Source organism: Vipera ursinii (assembly GCF_947247035.1).
Source record: "Vipera ursinii genome assembly, chromosome: 8".
Classification (NCBI taxonomy): domain Eukaryota; kingdom Metazoa; phylum Chordata; class Lepidosauria; order Squamata; family Viperidae; genus Vipera; species Vipera ursinii.
Window position 1 is genome coordinate 9,096,356 of NC_139519.1, and position 14,094 is coordinate 9,110,449.

Consider the following 14,094-nt stretch of genomic DNA (forward strand, 5'->3'; position numbering starts at 1 on the left):
AGCTCATCACCAGATAAGAACTGCACTTGGACCAAACCATTTCAGAGTCCAGAGGGAGCTACAAACACACCATGGAAAGCTTCTCCATGGGAGAAAAGCCAACTAAAAGCTCAAGAGGCCTCCTACATCTGTCTTCTTATATGCTTCTTATCTGAGTTATCAAAAAGAGCATACTCCCTGGAAAGGCTTTTATCCATTCATAAATGGTTGGCTTGACAGAATCTCAGAATCACAATCAGAGTGGCTAAGAAGTAAGTCTTCCCAATAATCTATTAAGACAGAGGTGGATCATGAAGTTTGGCAGTTCCCTATCTTAGGCCAAGATATCTTAGGCCACTTCCCTATCTTAGCAGATTAGGAATTACTGATGGGAGACATCAGGAAAGCTTGCATGGTGCTAATGCTTCCATTTTCAGCTAAGGGAAATGTCAGTCTTATTCAGCCATTTAGATTTTTCGGAATCTTGTTCTTTTTAAAATGAAAAGCAAATTTTTCTTCCATCAACCATCCATCAATCCATGATTTTTTCCACATTACAAGAGGTTGATGGTGAACACAGGAAGCTGCGCTAAATTGAAAATGGCCATTACGTATTCTGTCACTCTCCCCCCAACCATCCACATCACCTCTAATCAAAATGAATTTGTCAGTTTCTATAGGACTTTCAAACTGGGAAAATACGATCAAATGCACCCTCAAACTTGCTTGGTTGTATCCACGGGGAGCCAAACGAAGTTTGGTGGGTCCATGAAATGAAGGAGGCCCACGAAAGCTGTCCGTGGGAATCGCCTCTTACCTTCATCAAACTGGCATACAATTCAAAGGGTAAATGTATACCTCCTGGTCAATTAAAATGAACGATTCAGAAACAAAAGTATGTGATTGCTTGCTCGACGTAAAGCAGAAACAGTTATTTTCACCAACAATAAAAGCCTTTCAAGGAACACCACCTTACCCGTACCACCAGAGCTCACTTCGAACCCTGATCCATTTTCATCCTAGGGCTGAGCATATCAGGAGAGGCTGAAGGCATGAATATTTTAAAAGGTGTGGACAATGCTTTTTTTTTAAAAAAAGAACAGTTGGAGAGACTATTCTAGCGGTCTCCCCTTGGGCATCACATTGTATAGACTGAATCCTGGTCTGCCAACAATCCAATCCTGGTAAGGGTGGGGAAAAGAGGTAAGACCGACAAAGACAATTCAAAACTGTCTTTCCCAGCAGCTCTCAGCCATCCTGCTGGCAACCTGCTACAAACCTGAGACATTCACGGAGAAATAGGTGGTCTCGCTTCCTGAGGGGCTGTTGGTCATGCAGGCGTAAAGACCGGAGTCCTCAGGCACAGCGTCCCTGACCTCTACCTCCTCCCCTGTGATGCGGGTCCGGTTGTTCTCGGATAGCTGGACCCCGTCTCGCACCCAGTTGATGCTCTGAACATCGTCCCGTAGCCGACAGCGCAACTGGAGGAGGTCGCCAGGGTGAGCCGAATAAGACTCCACTTCAAGGCTTGTTTGGGGGAGAACTGGAAATGTTAGGGGAGAAAAAAGAGACAGAGAGAGGGGGAAGCAAGGTGGTGAATGCTTTATTGCAGATGCATTCCTCCGGCAGCATGCAAACATTGGAGGGACAGTGTCCTCTGTCAGTTTTTAAGACTCGAGCGTCAGCTGCCATGCAGGTCTCTGGAAGAGCAAGGCAAGCAAGAATCTGCAACGGAGCTTTTCATGTCAATTACCGATCCAGCACTATCCATGAATACAGAGCTATTTATATATATGAATATATATATATATATATTAAAAAAATATGTTATTAGGAACCAAGAACAAAGAGGGCTGAAATGAGCAAGGAGCTGCGCAAAACAAACGGCAAGTCAAGGATGGGCAATCCAGCAGTCATGGTTTTGCCTGAACTTCAGCCACAGGTAAGCAGGCTGCCATCAGGCTTTCAGAGCAGGGAAGGATAAAGAGGAGGCAAGGGTTAAAAGCTATTACAGGAGAATGAAATCTCTCTCCCCTCTTTCGCTGCATGATCTGCTGTTCTGTAGGGCTTCGTTCTTAGGTCATCAGTAGAGCATCGCTTGTGGACTTAATGATCATGCTCTGGGGGGTCCCTGGTGCTTTCTGAGCTTGGTTGTTTTCTTGCAGACGTTTCATTACCCAAGCTAGGGAACATCATCAGTGTTAGCATGATGGTGATTTTACCTAGTGTGGGCACTGAAACATCTGCAAGAAAACAACCAAGCCCAAAGAGCAGCAAGGACCCCTCCTTTCAACCCTGAGCTACAAATATTCTCCTTTATTGTGACCATGCTCTGGAGTTGCCTCTACAAAGCTAATGGTCCACTGAATGAATCCTTGACTATGCCACATCAGTATGCCAGGGGAAAGATAGAATTGGCTGATTTAATTTCCTGCTTTTTTTTAAAAAAAAGTGCTTCTATAGGATGGAAAGTTATTCCTGCAAGCCTACTCTGTCCACTTGCCCTGGAATAGTCTAAGGACAGTATCAACACCCCATTTTCTCTTGGGGAGAAATATCGCTCTGCAGACAAGAAATTCACCAGCATTCCTGTCTAGTCTCAGATCAGCAAAAACCACACTCTTCCATTCCTTAGCTATCAGCAGATGTTTCTTACTTACCATAATCAATAAAGCACCCAAGAGAGACAACCACAGTCTCTTCCAGAGGTCTTGTCGGTGGGCTTATCAAATTTTGGCAGGCACGAGGATTAGAAGATTTGAGTTTTGAGGAATATTCATTTTCTGATTTTTCAGAATAATAAATTCTCCAGTTGCTTGGAAATCAGACATAACACGGGCGGAGGGGAAAGCATTACACTGGGAGGGCATGTCGTCTCACCCTGTGCTGAAATCACTCACTCTAGAGACCACTTTGACAGACAACAGAGAGAAACTGCCATAGTTGGCTGGGATTCAGGCCTTGAGCTCAGCAATTCCTAGCAAGTTGCCATGCTTGTTCCAAACCATTGACAGAAGTAGTAGGTTGGTTGGGGACCCAGCTGGCTTTCTCAATTAAAGGTAGTCCTCAACTGACGACCACCACTGAGCCCTACATTTCTGTTTGCTAAATGAGACAGTGATTTTTGCCCCGTTATATGACCTATCTTGACACAGTGGTTAAGTGAATCACTGTAGTCATTAAGTTAGTAACATGATTGTTTAAGCGAATCTGGCTTCCCCTGCTTGTCAGAAGGTCACAAAGGGGGAATCACGTGACCCCGGGACACAGCAACGGTCATAAATGTGACCCAGTTGGCAAGCCTCCAAATTTTGATCACGTGACCATAAATGGGGATGCTGCAATGCTTTGACTCGTAAGAGTGAAAAACAGCTATAAGTCCCTTTTTCCAGTGTTGATGCGACTTAAAACAGTCACTAAGTGAACTGTGGTTAAGTCGAGGACTGCCCTTTCCATCAGCAATTCAACATGCTAAGGATAAGAATAGCCAGAAGGTGTTCGGGGTTTTTTTTTGTTTTTTTTTCAAGAGGTGGGCCACACCGTGTCTTTAAATGAATTCCAGAACTGGAACTGCATAGACCAGGGGTAGGCAACCTTGGCTCTTTTATGACTCGTGGACTTCAACTCCCAGAATTCCTGAGCCAGCATGGGGGTACTATGGCCCCTTCATGACTCGTGGGCTTCAACTCCTAGAAATCCTGAGCCAGCATAAGGGAACTATGGCCCCCTCATGACTCGTGGACTTCAACTCCTAGAATTCCTGAGCCAGCATGGTTCAGCTTGGAAACCTCTCCCTTTCCCCTCAGCATGGCTGGCTCAGGAATTCTGGGAGTTGAAGTCCATGAGTAATAAAAGAGCCAAGGTTGCCTACCCCTGGCATAGACAGAATTACGATTGCTATTTTTGTCCAGAATTACCTTTCAGGAAGAATTTCCTGAGGGTCCTTTGGGGCTTTCAGAGGCTACATGTCTGACTAAAAGCAGAACATCTCTTATCTAGTTCCTAGCAAGGCAAAGCTGGCTACCATTGAATACAAACTGAGTTTGGAAGTTACAACATGGTTATCTGAGACAGGGATTTTCTCCAGAGAACATTATTTTGGCGGAGTTGGGATGCTAGGCCCATTTCCCCCCAATGATGTCAGCCTGATGAAGTAGACTAGGCAGGAAACATTACCGAATGAGCTTAAGGTCACATTAACAGAGTATTGTGTGAAAGTACTTTTCTCCACCACCCACCATTCCCCCCCTTTACCACCCCAAAACTGGGGAGGGTCTTTTCTGAGTATCTCTCCCCACTCACATTCCCGCTGCAGGCTAAGGCTACCTTTTATCTTGGCTCTGCCCTGGGTTGCAACTGTCTCCCAAGGTCATTCTCTTATGCCATCACAGATGGCCACCTCCAGCTTATGGAGACAATGGCAGAGACTATTATTTCCTTCAGAACAGCACTTCATCTGAGGGATTATGGGAAAAAAGGAAAGGTGGTCCTTGAACCAAGCTGATTTCATTTACTACACCTTGATTCCGAGTCTGCCAAGGATTAGAGAGTAACAGAATTGGAAGGCCCCTTGGAGGTCTTCTAGTCCAACCCCCTGCTCAAGCAAGAGACCCTGTACAATTTGAGACAAGTGGCTGTTTATTCTCTTCTTAAAAACCTCCAGTGTTGGAATGCCCACAATTTCTGGAGGCAAAAGCCCCTTCCACTGGCTAATTTGTTCTCATTATTTTTATTTTATTTATTTTTTTATTTTAATTCCATTTATATCCCGCCCTTCTCCGAAGACTCAGGGCGGCTTACAAGCTTAGCAGTAGCCTTCATTCCATGTATATGCCTGCTTATTAGGGCTTTCACACACACACCCCCCCAAGCGGCATTATTACAAAGTCATCTTAATTGCCCCCAACAATCTGGGTCCTCATTTTACCTACCTGAAAAGGATGGAAGGCTGAGTCAACCTTGAGCCTGGTGGGACTCGAACCTGCACTAATGGCAGGCAGCTGGTGTTACTTAAGGAGGCATTAGCCCACTGCTCCACAAAGGCTCTATTATCAGAAACATGGTCTGGTTCTTCCTGAGATTCTTTACATGGCACTTTTCCTGCCCTCTTCCCCAAAACACAATGAAAAATGGAAGAAGAAGAAGAAGAAAAAAGAGTGAGGAATCTGCCTAGTTTCTTTACTCAATCTTTCTTTCCATCAAAAAGAGCAGGGGGAGCGGAATTTGCAACGGATCCGTTCCCTTTCGTTTCCCAGGCCCAGATATCAGCCTGAAATATCTTCTGGGACCGGGTGATCAACTCTTCCTCCTCCTTTATCCTGGCTGCTGAAAACCAGAATTAGTCTGATTAAACTTGGGAGACCTTCCCACCCTCGAAATCTTTTTTGGGGGGGGAGTTTTTATTATCTCAGCTGACAAGAAGCCCGGACAATGATGGCCATTCAAAGCGACCCACAGCAGAATTGCAGCCAGAGTAGCAAACTCTTCAACAAAGAAAAGGCTTGACTGCCAGAGAGGGCCAGCTTCAAGAAAGCCTCCAGTTATTAAATGCTGTCCGGAGAATCTCAGCCTCAAAAATACACTCAAGAGAAAAGAAAAACAGCTGCCACAAAAACCAAACATTTGTTTGGTGAGCACAAAGGTCCTTCGCTTTTTTTCCTCTTTTTTCTTTGGCTTCCCCAGTTCTCCAATTTGGTGAGCTTCGTTTTGCCCTTAATTGGGCAAGTTGTTCTCTAAATCAGAAAGAAAAACAAGCAACGGACAAAGAGTCAGCTTGGTGATACACTGCTGGGTGCGGCTTATGGAAACTGTAGTTCAACACATCTGGGAAGCTGTTACTTTACGGAACTAGTTTCTTCTTTTGCTCACAACTTTAACGTTCCACTATTCCATGCAGGAAGTTTTTTTTTTAAATTGTATTTATAAAACTTATTGGCTGCCCATCTTACCACAGGGTAGGTTTCTACTACGGGACGCAGTGGCTCAGTGGGTTAGGACACTGAGCTTGTCGATCGGAAGGTCGGCAGTTTGGCGGGTCGAATCCCGAGTGAGCACCTGTTACTCGTCCCAGCTTCTGCCAACCTAGCAGTTCGAAAGCACGTAAAAATGCAAGTAGAAAAAGAGGGACCACTACGGTGGGAAGGTAACAGCATTCCGTGCACCTTTGGTGTCTAGTCATGCTGGCCACATGACCCTGGAGAGGTCCTCGGACAAGCGCTGGCTCTTCGGCTTTGAAACGGAGATGAGCACCGGCCCCTAGAGTCGGAAACGACTAGCACGCATGTGCAGGGGAACCTTTACCTTTAACTTTAAGTTTCTACTGATGTTCCAGAAAGTTCAAAAAGATGAGTTTCTGGAGAAGAATAAATTGCTGCTAAATTCCCTGTTCAGTTCTTGCTTAAAAACCCTACCAAATCTTTGCCTTCTCCTGTTCCTTTCACCTCCCCTCCAAAAGAGACATCAACCTTGATGTCTATGATTCTGGATGTTGCTGATGTTGCTCGGATTCAATTAAAATACAATAATCAGCGACTGGTAAATTACAGGCACAAGAGAAACAACAAAATAAGCATACACATAAAGAAATATTTTTTAAAAAAATATATATGGCTACCCTATTATTCTAGAAAAGGGACGCATTGTCTCAGTGGGTTAGGACGCTGAGCTTGTCGATCAGAAGGTCGGCAGTTTGGCGGGTCGAATCCCGAGTGCCGCGTAACAGAGTGAGTGCCTGTTACTCGTCCCAGCTTCTGCCAACCTAGCAGTTCGAAAGCACATAAAAAATGCAAGTAGAAAAATAGGGACCACTATGGTGGGAAGGTAACAGCGTTCTGTGCGCCTTTGGCGTCTAGTCATGCCGGCCACATGACCACGGAGACATCCTCGGACAAGCGCTGGCTCTTCGGCTTTGAAACGGAGATGAGCACCGGCCCCTAGAGTCGGAAACAACTAGCATGCATGTGCGGGGGAACCTTTATCTTTACCTTTATTATTCTAGAACCAAAACAGATTTCAAAACTGTTAAAGAGAACCTGTAATTTAATAGTGTTGATCTAATGCTAGTCCACTAATTACCAATTAAACTGAAAATCAGGAGTCATCTGGTAGCGCCTTTTGTTATTTAAAGGTGGAGGCTGGGTTTTTCTGACCTGTCTGCTACAGAACCCAAGGTATTTGTGAGACCTTGATGAAATTCTGTGAGAAATTAAGGATATAAAAAGAGTTCACTCAAACACAGTAGGTTATCTATCACTAGAGCTTTGTCCCTTGATCAGAGATCCTGGGGATTTTTTAAATAACAAATTCTGCACCTAAAAATGTAAAAGCCTTGTCGTACCCCAAACGGTTCTCCTACAAATTCTGCAATTAAACTGGGTTACACTGTTTCTGAATTACAACTTCAGACTCAGTGCAAAGTGTTGATGATGATTCAATAAACATTAGCTTTTGATATATACATTTAAATCTGGGGTGTCCAATCCTGGCAAGACTGATGGACTTCAACTCCCAGAATTCCCCAGCCAGCAAGTGGAACTCTGGGAGTTGAAGTCCATAGAACTTAAAGTTGCCAAGACTGGACCCCTCTGATTTAAAAGAAGCTGCGATTCAGATTATAAAACTGCTTGGACCAAAATAGAAAGAAGCAGCAGCACTGTGGAAAACTTACAGAGTTGAATCTATCAATATATTCAATCATAAATCAGTTTTAAAGTATTCTCTCCAGACATTATTTGATTCATGCAAATATTGATAAATGCTTATCTGTGCAAATGTCACTTCCCTAATCAACATGGACAGCCATTCGTGTAATAAATTTGTGGGACAGATCTCAAGCGTGCTTATTTTACAGATACCGCTTAGAGACAAAAATGTTCCCACTTATCATCTAATAATCTCCGGTACACCTGAAATGTAATAATTCTTCCACATTCAGAATTCCCAGGTGAAAGGCTAAAATATATTATAATCATAATTGTCATTATCACCATTATTTTAAATTTATTAGTGGCCCAATTCCAATGGCATGCAAAACTAGAAAAACCCCAAAGCAGCTATAAACCTAAAATTAGATAAACAGCCCAGATTAAAATAATCTAATAAAGAGCAAAATCAACAAAACAAAACGCTAGGCTGATAAACACTAGCCTTGAATTCCTGATCACTGGTTTGGTTTTTCACTCACTGGTATTATCTCAATATCACCCTCAGATACACTGGTACCTCGGTACTCATTGTTAATTGGTTCCAGGAGGTGTGATGGGTACCAAAAATGATGAGTCCCAAACAATTCCCCCCCCACAAGGAATAATGTAGTGAATCACAAGGCAGCCAACATCAGCAAGTTCTAGCTTGTATTGTTGTTGTTAGTTGCGAAGTCGTGTCCGACCCATCGCGACCCTATGGACAATGTTCCTCCAGGCCTTCCTGTCCTCTACCATCTTCTGGAGTCCATCTAAGCTCATGCCTACTGCTTCAGTGACTCCATCCAGTCACCTCATTCTCTGTCGTCCCCTTCTTCTCTTGCCCTCAACCTTTCCCAGCATTAGGCTCTTCTCCAGTGAGTCCTTCCTTCTCATTAGGTGGCCAAAGGATTTGAGTTTTAGCTTCAGGATCTGGCCTTCTAAGGAGCAGTCAGGGTTGATCTCCTCTAGGACTGACCGGTTTGATCGCCTTGCAGTCCGAGGGACTCACAGGAGTCTTCTCCAGCACCATAGTTCAAAGGCCTCAATTCTTTGGCGCTCAGCCTTTCTTATGGTCCAGCTTTCACTGCCATACATTGCAACTGGGAAGACCATAGTCTTGACTATACGCACTTTTGTTGACACGGTGATGTCTCTGCTTTTTAGTGTGCTGTCAAGATTTGCCATGGCTTTCCTCCCAAGGAGCAAGCGTCTTTTAATTTCTTGGCTACAGTCCCCATCTGCAGTGATCTTGGAGCCCAGGAAAATAAATCTGTCACTATCTCCATTTCTTCCCCATCTATTTGCCAGGAATTGAGAGGGCCGGATGCCATGATCTTGGTTTTCTTAATGTTTAGTTTCAACCCAAGTTTTGCACTCTCCTTCTTCACTCACAACAAGAGGCTCTTTAGTTCCTCTTCACTTTCTGCCATTAAAGTGGTATCATCTGCATATCTTAGGATGTTGATATTTCTTCCGGCAATCTTAATTCCAACTTTTTCTAGCTTGAATATTGAGTAGCAAACAAATAATGAATTCCGGGACAAAATTTTCATGTCAAAATGCATGGAGTACCAAATTTGATGAGTTTTAAAGCAGTTGGGTACCAAGTTGCCACTGTATAATAAAACCACCTTAACTTTTATACATGATCAGCTTCTGTGTGATGCTCTGGGAATTCTGGGAATTGAAGCCCACAAGTTTTTAATTTGCCAAGTTTGGAGACCCCCTCCTACAGGAAAAGTGAGACAGTCATTATGCACGCAGCCTTCGGCTTCTAAAGGAAATAAATAAATAAATAAATAAATAAATAAATCAAGGAAATAAGAGACTGTCCAGTGTAATGGTTAAGGTACTGAACTAGGTGCAGGGAGATCCAGATTCTGATCCTTCCTTAGGCTCGGAAGCAAAGCTGGGTGCCCTTAAGCCAGTCTCTTCCTCTCAGCCCTAAAGAGCATTAAGCTCTACAGCAAGATGGCTGAAAAAACCAAACATGTTGCATCACGCACCAGGAAGCTTCACTGTAAGGAGTAAAAGAGCACAAAGCAAAATAAGCAGACCCACAACTAAGCTGAAAGAATAGCAAGAACATCATCATCATCAAATGAAGCATGACTGAAGCAAGAACTGGCACAATCAGAGGTTGCCCTGTGATGAAAATATGGAAGGGCACGGAAGTTTTTGATACACTGATGGATCCATATGCTTTATTTTATCCAAGAGGCACATTCCTTGAAGTTTTGGGGCCTGCTTTATGTAGATCAAGATTAGGTTATTAGCTCCTATTTAATCCAACAATAATTACTTCCAAGTGTAGGTATATAGGATTGCAATTTTAATGTTCTCATAATTGAGCTTAATGTATATCTTTGCTTGTATGAAGAAAAAGGAAAAGGAAAAGCTGGGGGGTCTCTGAACCATCATAATCCTGAAATTGGTAAATGCTCCATGACCATAAATTTTGGGATTACATTCCTAATGTCTCAGTTTAGTTTTTTGACTGTTATAGTTGCCACCTAGTAGGTATGCTTGCTTGGAGAACAGAAGATTATCATAGGGGGGGGGGAAGCAGTTAATGGCGATGTCTTTTCTTGCCATTCAAGACTGTTACAATTTGAAATCGAGGAACTGCAAATCATTTCCTTCCTACCCATGTGACACTATGCAATATGGGAAGTTTACACAAGGATTACGCAAGGAAGATAGAACCAATTCCAGATGACAAGTCAGTTGCTCCAACAACTGATGTCTCCAGACACATGGTCGCTTATCTCACTAATCGCCCAAGGGACCGACCCGTCAGGCAGAATGCACTTCTTAAAGTCTATCAGAAAGAAATATTAATGCATTGGAAGGCTGGAAGAGAAAAGAGAGATGCAGAAGGCCGCATCGTTACAGAAGTTGGCATTATTTAAACTAGGGCTCCTCAACCCCCGGGCCATGGACCGCTACTGGTCTGTGGCCTGTTAAGGACAGGGCTGCACAGCTGTAGGTGAGGAGCAGGAGACAAAACTGCATGTGCAGGATGTAGGTGGCATGCACCTTCATCCCTACCCACCCCCATCCGTGGAAAAATTGTCTTCTACAAAAACGGTCCCTGATGCCAAAAAGTTTAGGGACCGCTGATCTAAACCACATCTTGTAAATATGGGGCAAGTTGGTCCAGCCAAAGATCAAACTTTTCTTCTAAAATTTATTTCTCTGTTGAGCTCTTCTTCTTTACTGGACTGCCTTGAAAGGAGCCTTGGTGGAGCAGTGGGCTAATGCCTCCTTAAGTAACACCAGCTGCCTGCAATTAGTGCAGGTTCGAGTCCCACCAGGCTCAAGGTTGACTCAGCCTTCCATCCTTCCGAGGTAGGTAAAATGAGGACCCAGATTGTTGGGGGCAATAAGCTGACTTTGTAATAATGCCACTTGGGGGGGGCGAAAGCCCTAATAAGCAGGCATATACATAGAATGAAGGCTATTGCTAAGCACGTTGATTTGTGCTTAGATTGTAAGCCGCCCTGAGTCTTTGGAGAAGGGCGGGATATAAATGGGATTAAAATAAAAAAAGGGGAAAAAAGCAGATTGCCAGCCAGGTTTCAAATAACTTGATGTTCAAAAATGATGAAAAAGCCTCGCCTTGACCCAGGTTTACAATCTGTGTGTTTCTCTCTGAGACCGTGGCTGGTTATTCTTTCTTGCTGCGTTTAATTTCGATGACATGGTTTTAGTCTACTCTTGCATTTAAATAAATGTTTCCACTTAGGTAGTGCAAGGAAGAGCTTCCCCCGCCCTCGTATAGCAGAGCAGATGAATGTGGCAGAATAAATGAATAAATAAACGCCCATTTATAGGAGGGTGAAATGATGAAGCCGGTTAGTATTTCAGACTATGAATCCCAAAAGGCCTATCGCAAAACAGGGCAATCTGTTTGAGGGTGGAAGGATGACCCCGGAGCCGAAAGAAAAATACGTGCTCTGTTTGTTATACGAACAGGGCAAGGGAAAACAGACCACTTTAGCTCAATTCAGCTATTCTATTGTGCAGTGAGCAATTCAAACAGGGTAGCTAAGCTAACAAGAAAGAAGGAAATGAGGAGAAGGAAAGACCCATCAGAAAAGCAGGCGGCAGAGAAGCAAGGAGCGGGAGTGGTGATGAGCAAAGAAATTATCTTCAAGAAATTAAAATAATCCCCAAGCAATTAAAAATGTCAAAACTCAGCTCTGGGGAGAAGAAGAAGAAAAAAAAAGCAGCCAGGAAGATGTAAAAGCAACAGGCAGTGACTCAAAAACAGTCTGATGATACATGTAATCACCTGTGATGCAGAGTTCGCATTATGTGAATTTAGTTGAATGGATGTTTCATTATGTGGCTTTACCAACGTCATTATTTTCTGCAGTTACTCAGAACGTGACGCAAGTGATGACCACCTTTCTGTCCCGCACCATTCGATAAAGAAATCGGAGACATGAAGTAGCAGCCAAAGGCTTCGGGCTGGGGGAGCAGTTCTAGTTCTGTCTTAGGCACAGTTGGTTGAATAATGGGCCAGTCCATGACTCTCAGCCCTAGGAAGAAGACTTCAGAAAACTGTAAGGATTTCTCTAGCTAACCTCCATGAGTCAAGATTGATTCAAAGCCTCACGCTCTGTATTACATTTTTCTTGATCTGAATGCAGGTCTGAACCAACAAAGAGCCCGACTGGTAAAAAGGGGAAGGATTAACTTCCCAACTGAAAGAAAGAAAGAAAGAAAGAAAGAAAGAAAGAAAGAAAGAAAGAAAGAAAGAAAGAAAGAAGAAAGAAAGAAAGAAAGAAAGAAAGGAAGGAAGGAAGAAAGAAGAAAGAAAGAAAGAAAGAAAGAAAGAAAGAAAGAAAGAAAGAAAGAAAGAAAGGAAGGAAGGAAGGAAGGAAGGAAGGAAGGAAGAAAGAAGAAAGAAAGAAAGAAAGAAAGAAAGAAAGAAAGAAAGAAAGAAAGAAAGAAAGAAAGAAAGAAAGAAAGAAAAGAGGGAGGGAGGGAGGGAGGGAGGGAAGAACCTAGGATGGTAAAAAGGCAGGTTTATCTATTTTATTCCATGCCAGCTTCAGAAATATTTGTTCAAAAGTTGTTCTGTTCTGTTCTGTTCTATTCTATTATTTTGTTCTGTTCTGTTCTGTTCCGTCCCATATTCTATTCCGTTCCATACCTCCTACTCCTTTTCTCTCTATTTTTCTCTGACCATATTTTTCTTAGTTTTTAATCTTTAATGCAATTAAGTTTGTGTGTGTATGTCTCTCGCTGTGCGTATGAATGTGCGTGTGTGCAGGAAACTGAAAGAGGAACCCCCAACCATCCTTTAGAGTTCATTCTTATCACCTGGGCTAAGTTGCTGTTTATAAGATAGGCTACCAAGAGACTTCCCTCATCTCTCATGAGTGTTTTGTCTTTTTTCCTCCTTCTCTTTTACAGCCTCGCCACCACCTTTGAGCTGTAAGCCTGACGTTTCAAGGTTGGATGTGGCTCGCCAAAAGCTGTAACCGGAGATCCAGCCTGCCCCCTCCAAACGTCAGCACCAACTCGGCAATTTTTCATGGACAATATATTCAATGTTCGATGTGAATACATCCATGAGTACCACTTTACAAAGCCTTAGTAATACCACATTTCTGGCCATCACAATTAAAAATGAATAAATGTTGAGACCCTGGAAAGAGTGTAGAGAAGAGCAACGAAGATAATTGGGTAGCTGGAGGCTAAAACATATGAAGAAGGGTTACGGGAATTGGGTATGTCTAGTCTAGAGAAAAGAAGGACTAGGTGTGACATAATAGCAGTCTTCCAGTATTTGAGGGGCTACAACAACAAAGAGGGTGTCAACTTACTTTCCAAAGCACCAGAAGGCAAGACAAGAAACAATGGATGGAAACTAACCAAGGAGAGAAACAACCTAGAACTAAGGTTTCCTGACAGAACAATTAATTAGTGGGACAACTTGCCTTCAGAAGTTGTGGGCGTTCCATCATTGGAGGTTTTTAAGAAGAGACCGGACAGCCCTTCTCTGGAATGGTATAGGGCAGACATGTCAAACTCGTGACGTCACATGACATCACACAACATACCGGAGCTTTTTCTCCATTGCCGGCAATGGGGTGGGCGCGGTTTTGGGAAGACGCATCCGACCCGCAGGCTAGCAGTTTGACACCCCTGGTCTAGGGTCTCCTGCTTGAGCAGCAGATTGGACTAGACCAGACATGTCAAACACAAGGCCCGGGGGCCAGATCCGGCCCACGAAGTGGTTTCATGCGGCCCGTGAAGCCATCCTGGAAACAGTGAGGGAACGGCCCCCACTGCCTTGGCCCTGGCCCAGAGACCCTCCTTCTGCCAGAGACCCTCAGATCCGTCCCACTCCTGCCCAGGCCCCCATAGGCACCCTTGATGCGAACGATGTAGAGCTGGCCACGCCCACCCAGTAGGC

General features: G+C 43.7%; 1 protein-coding gene across 1 annotated transcript in view; it reads right to left on the bottom strand.

Annotated features, from left to right (window-relative positions):
- The window catches only part of FGFR1 (fibroblast growth factor receptor 1), a 97,082-nt gene that overhangs the window by 35,737 nt on the left and 47,251 nt on the right, over positions 1-14,094 (bottom strand). Inside the window, exon 3 of the mRNA XM_083368450.1 lies at positions 1,259-1,522. Coding sequence (XP_083224576.1) covers positions 1,259-1,522 — 264 coding nt within the window. The remainder of the gene's footprint in view (positions 1-1,258; positions 1,523-14,094) is intronic.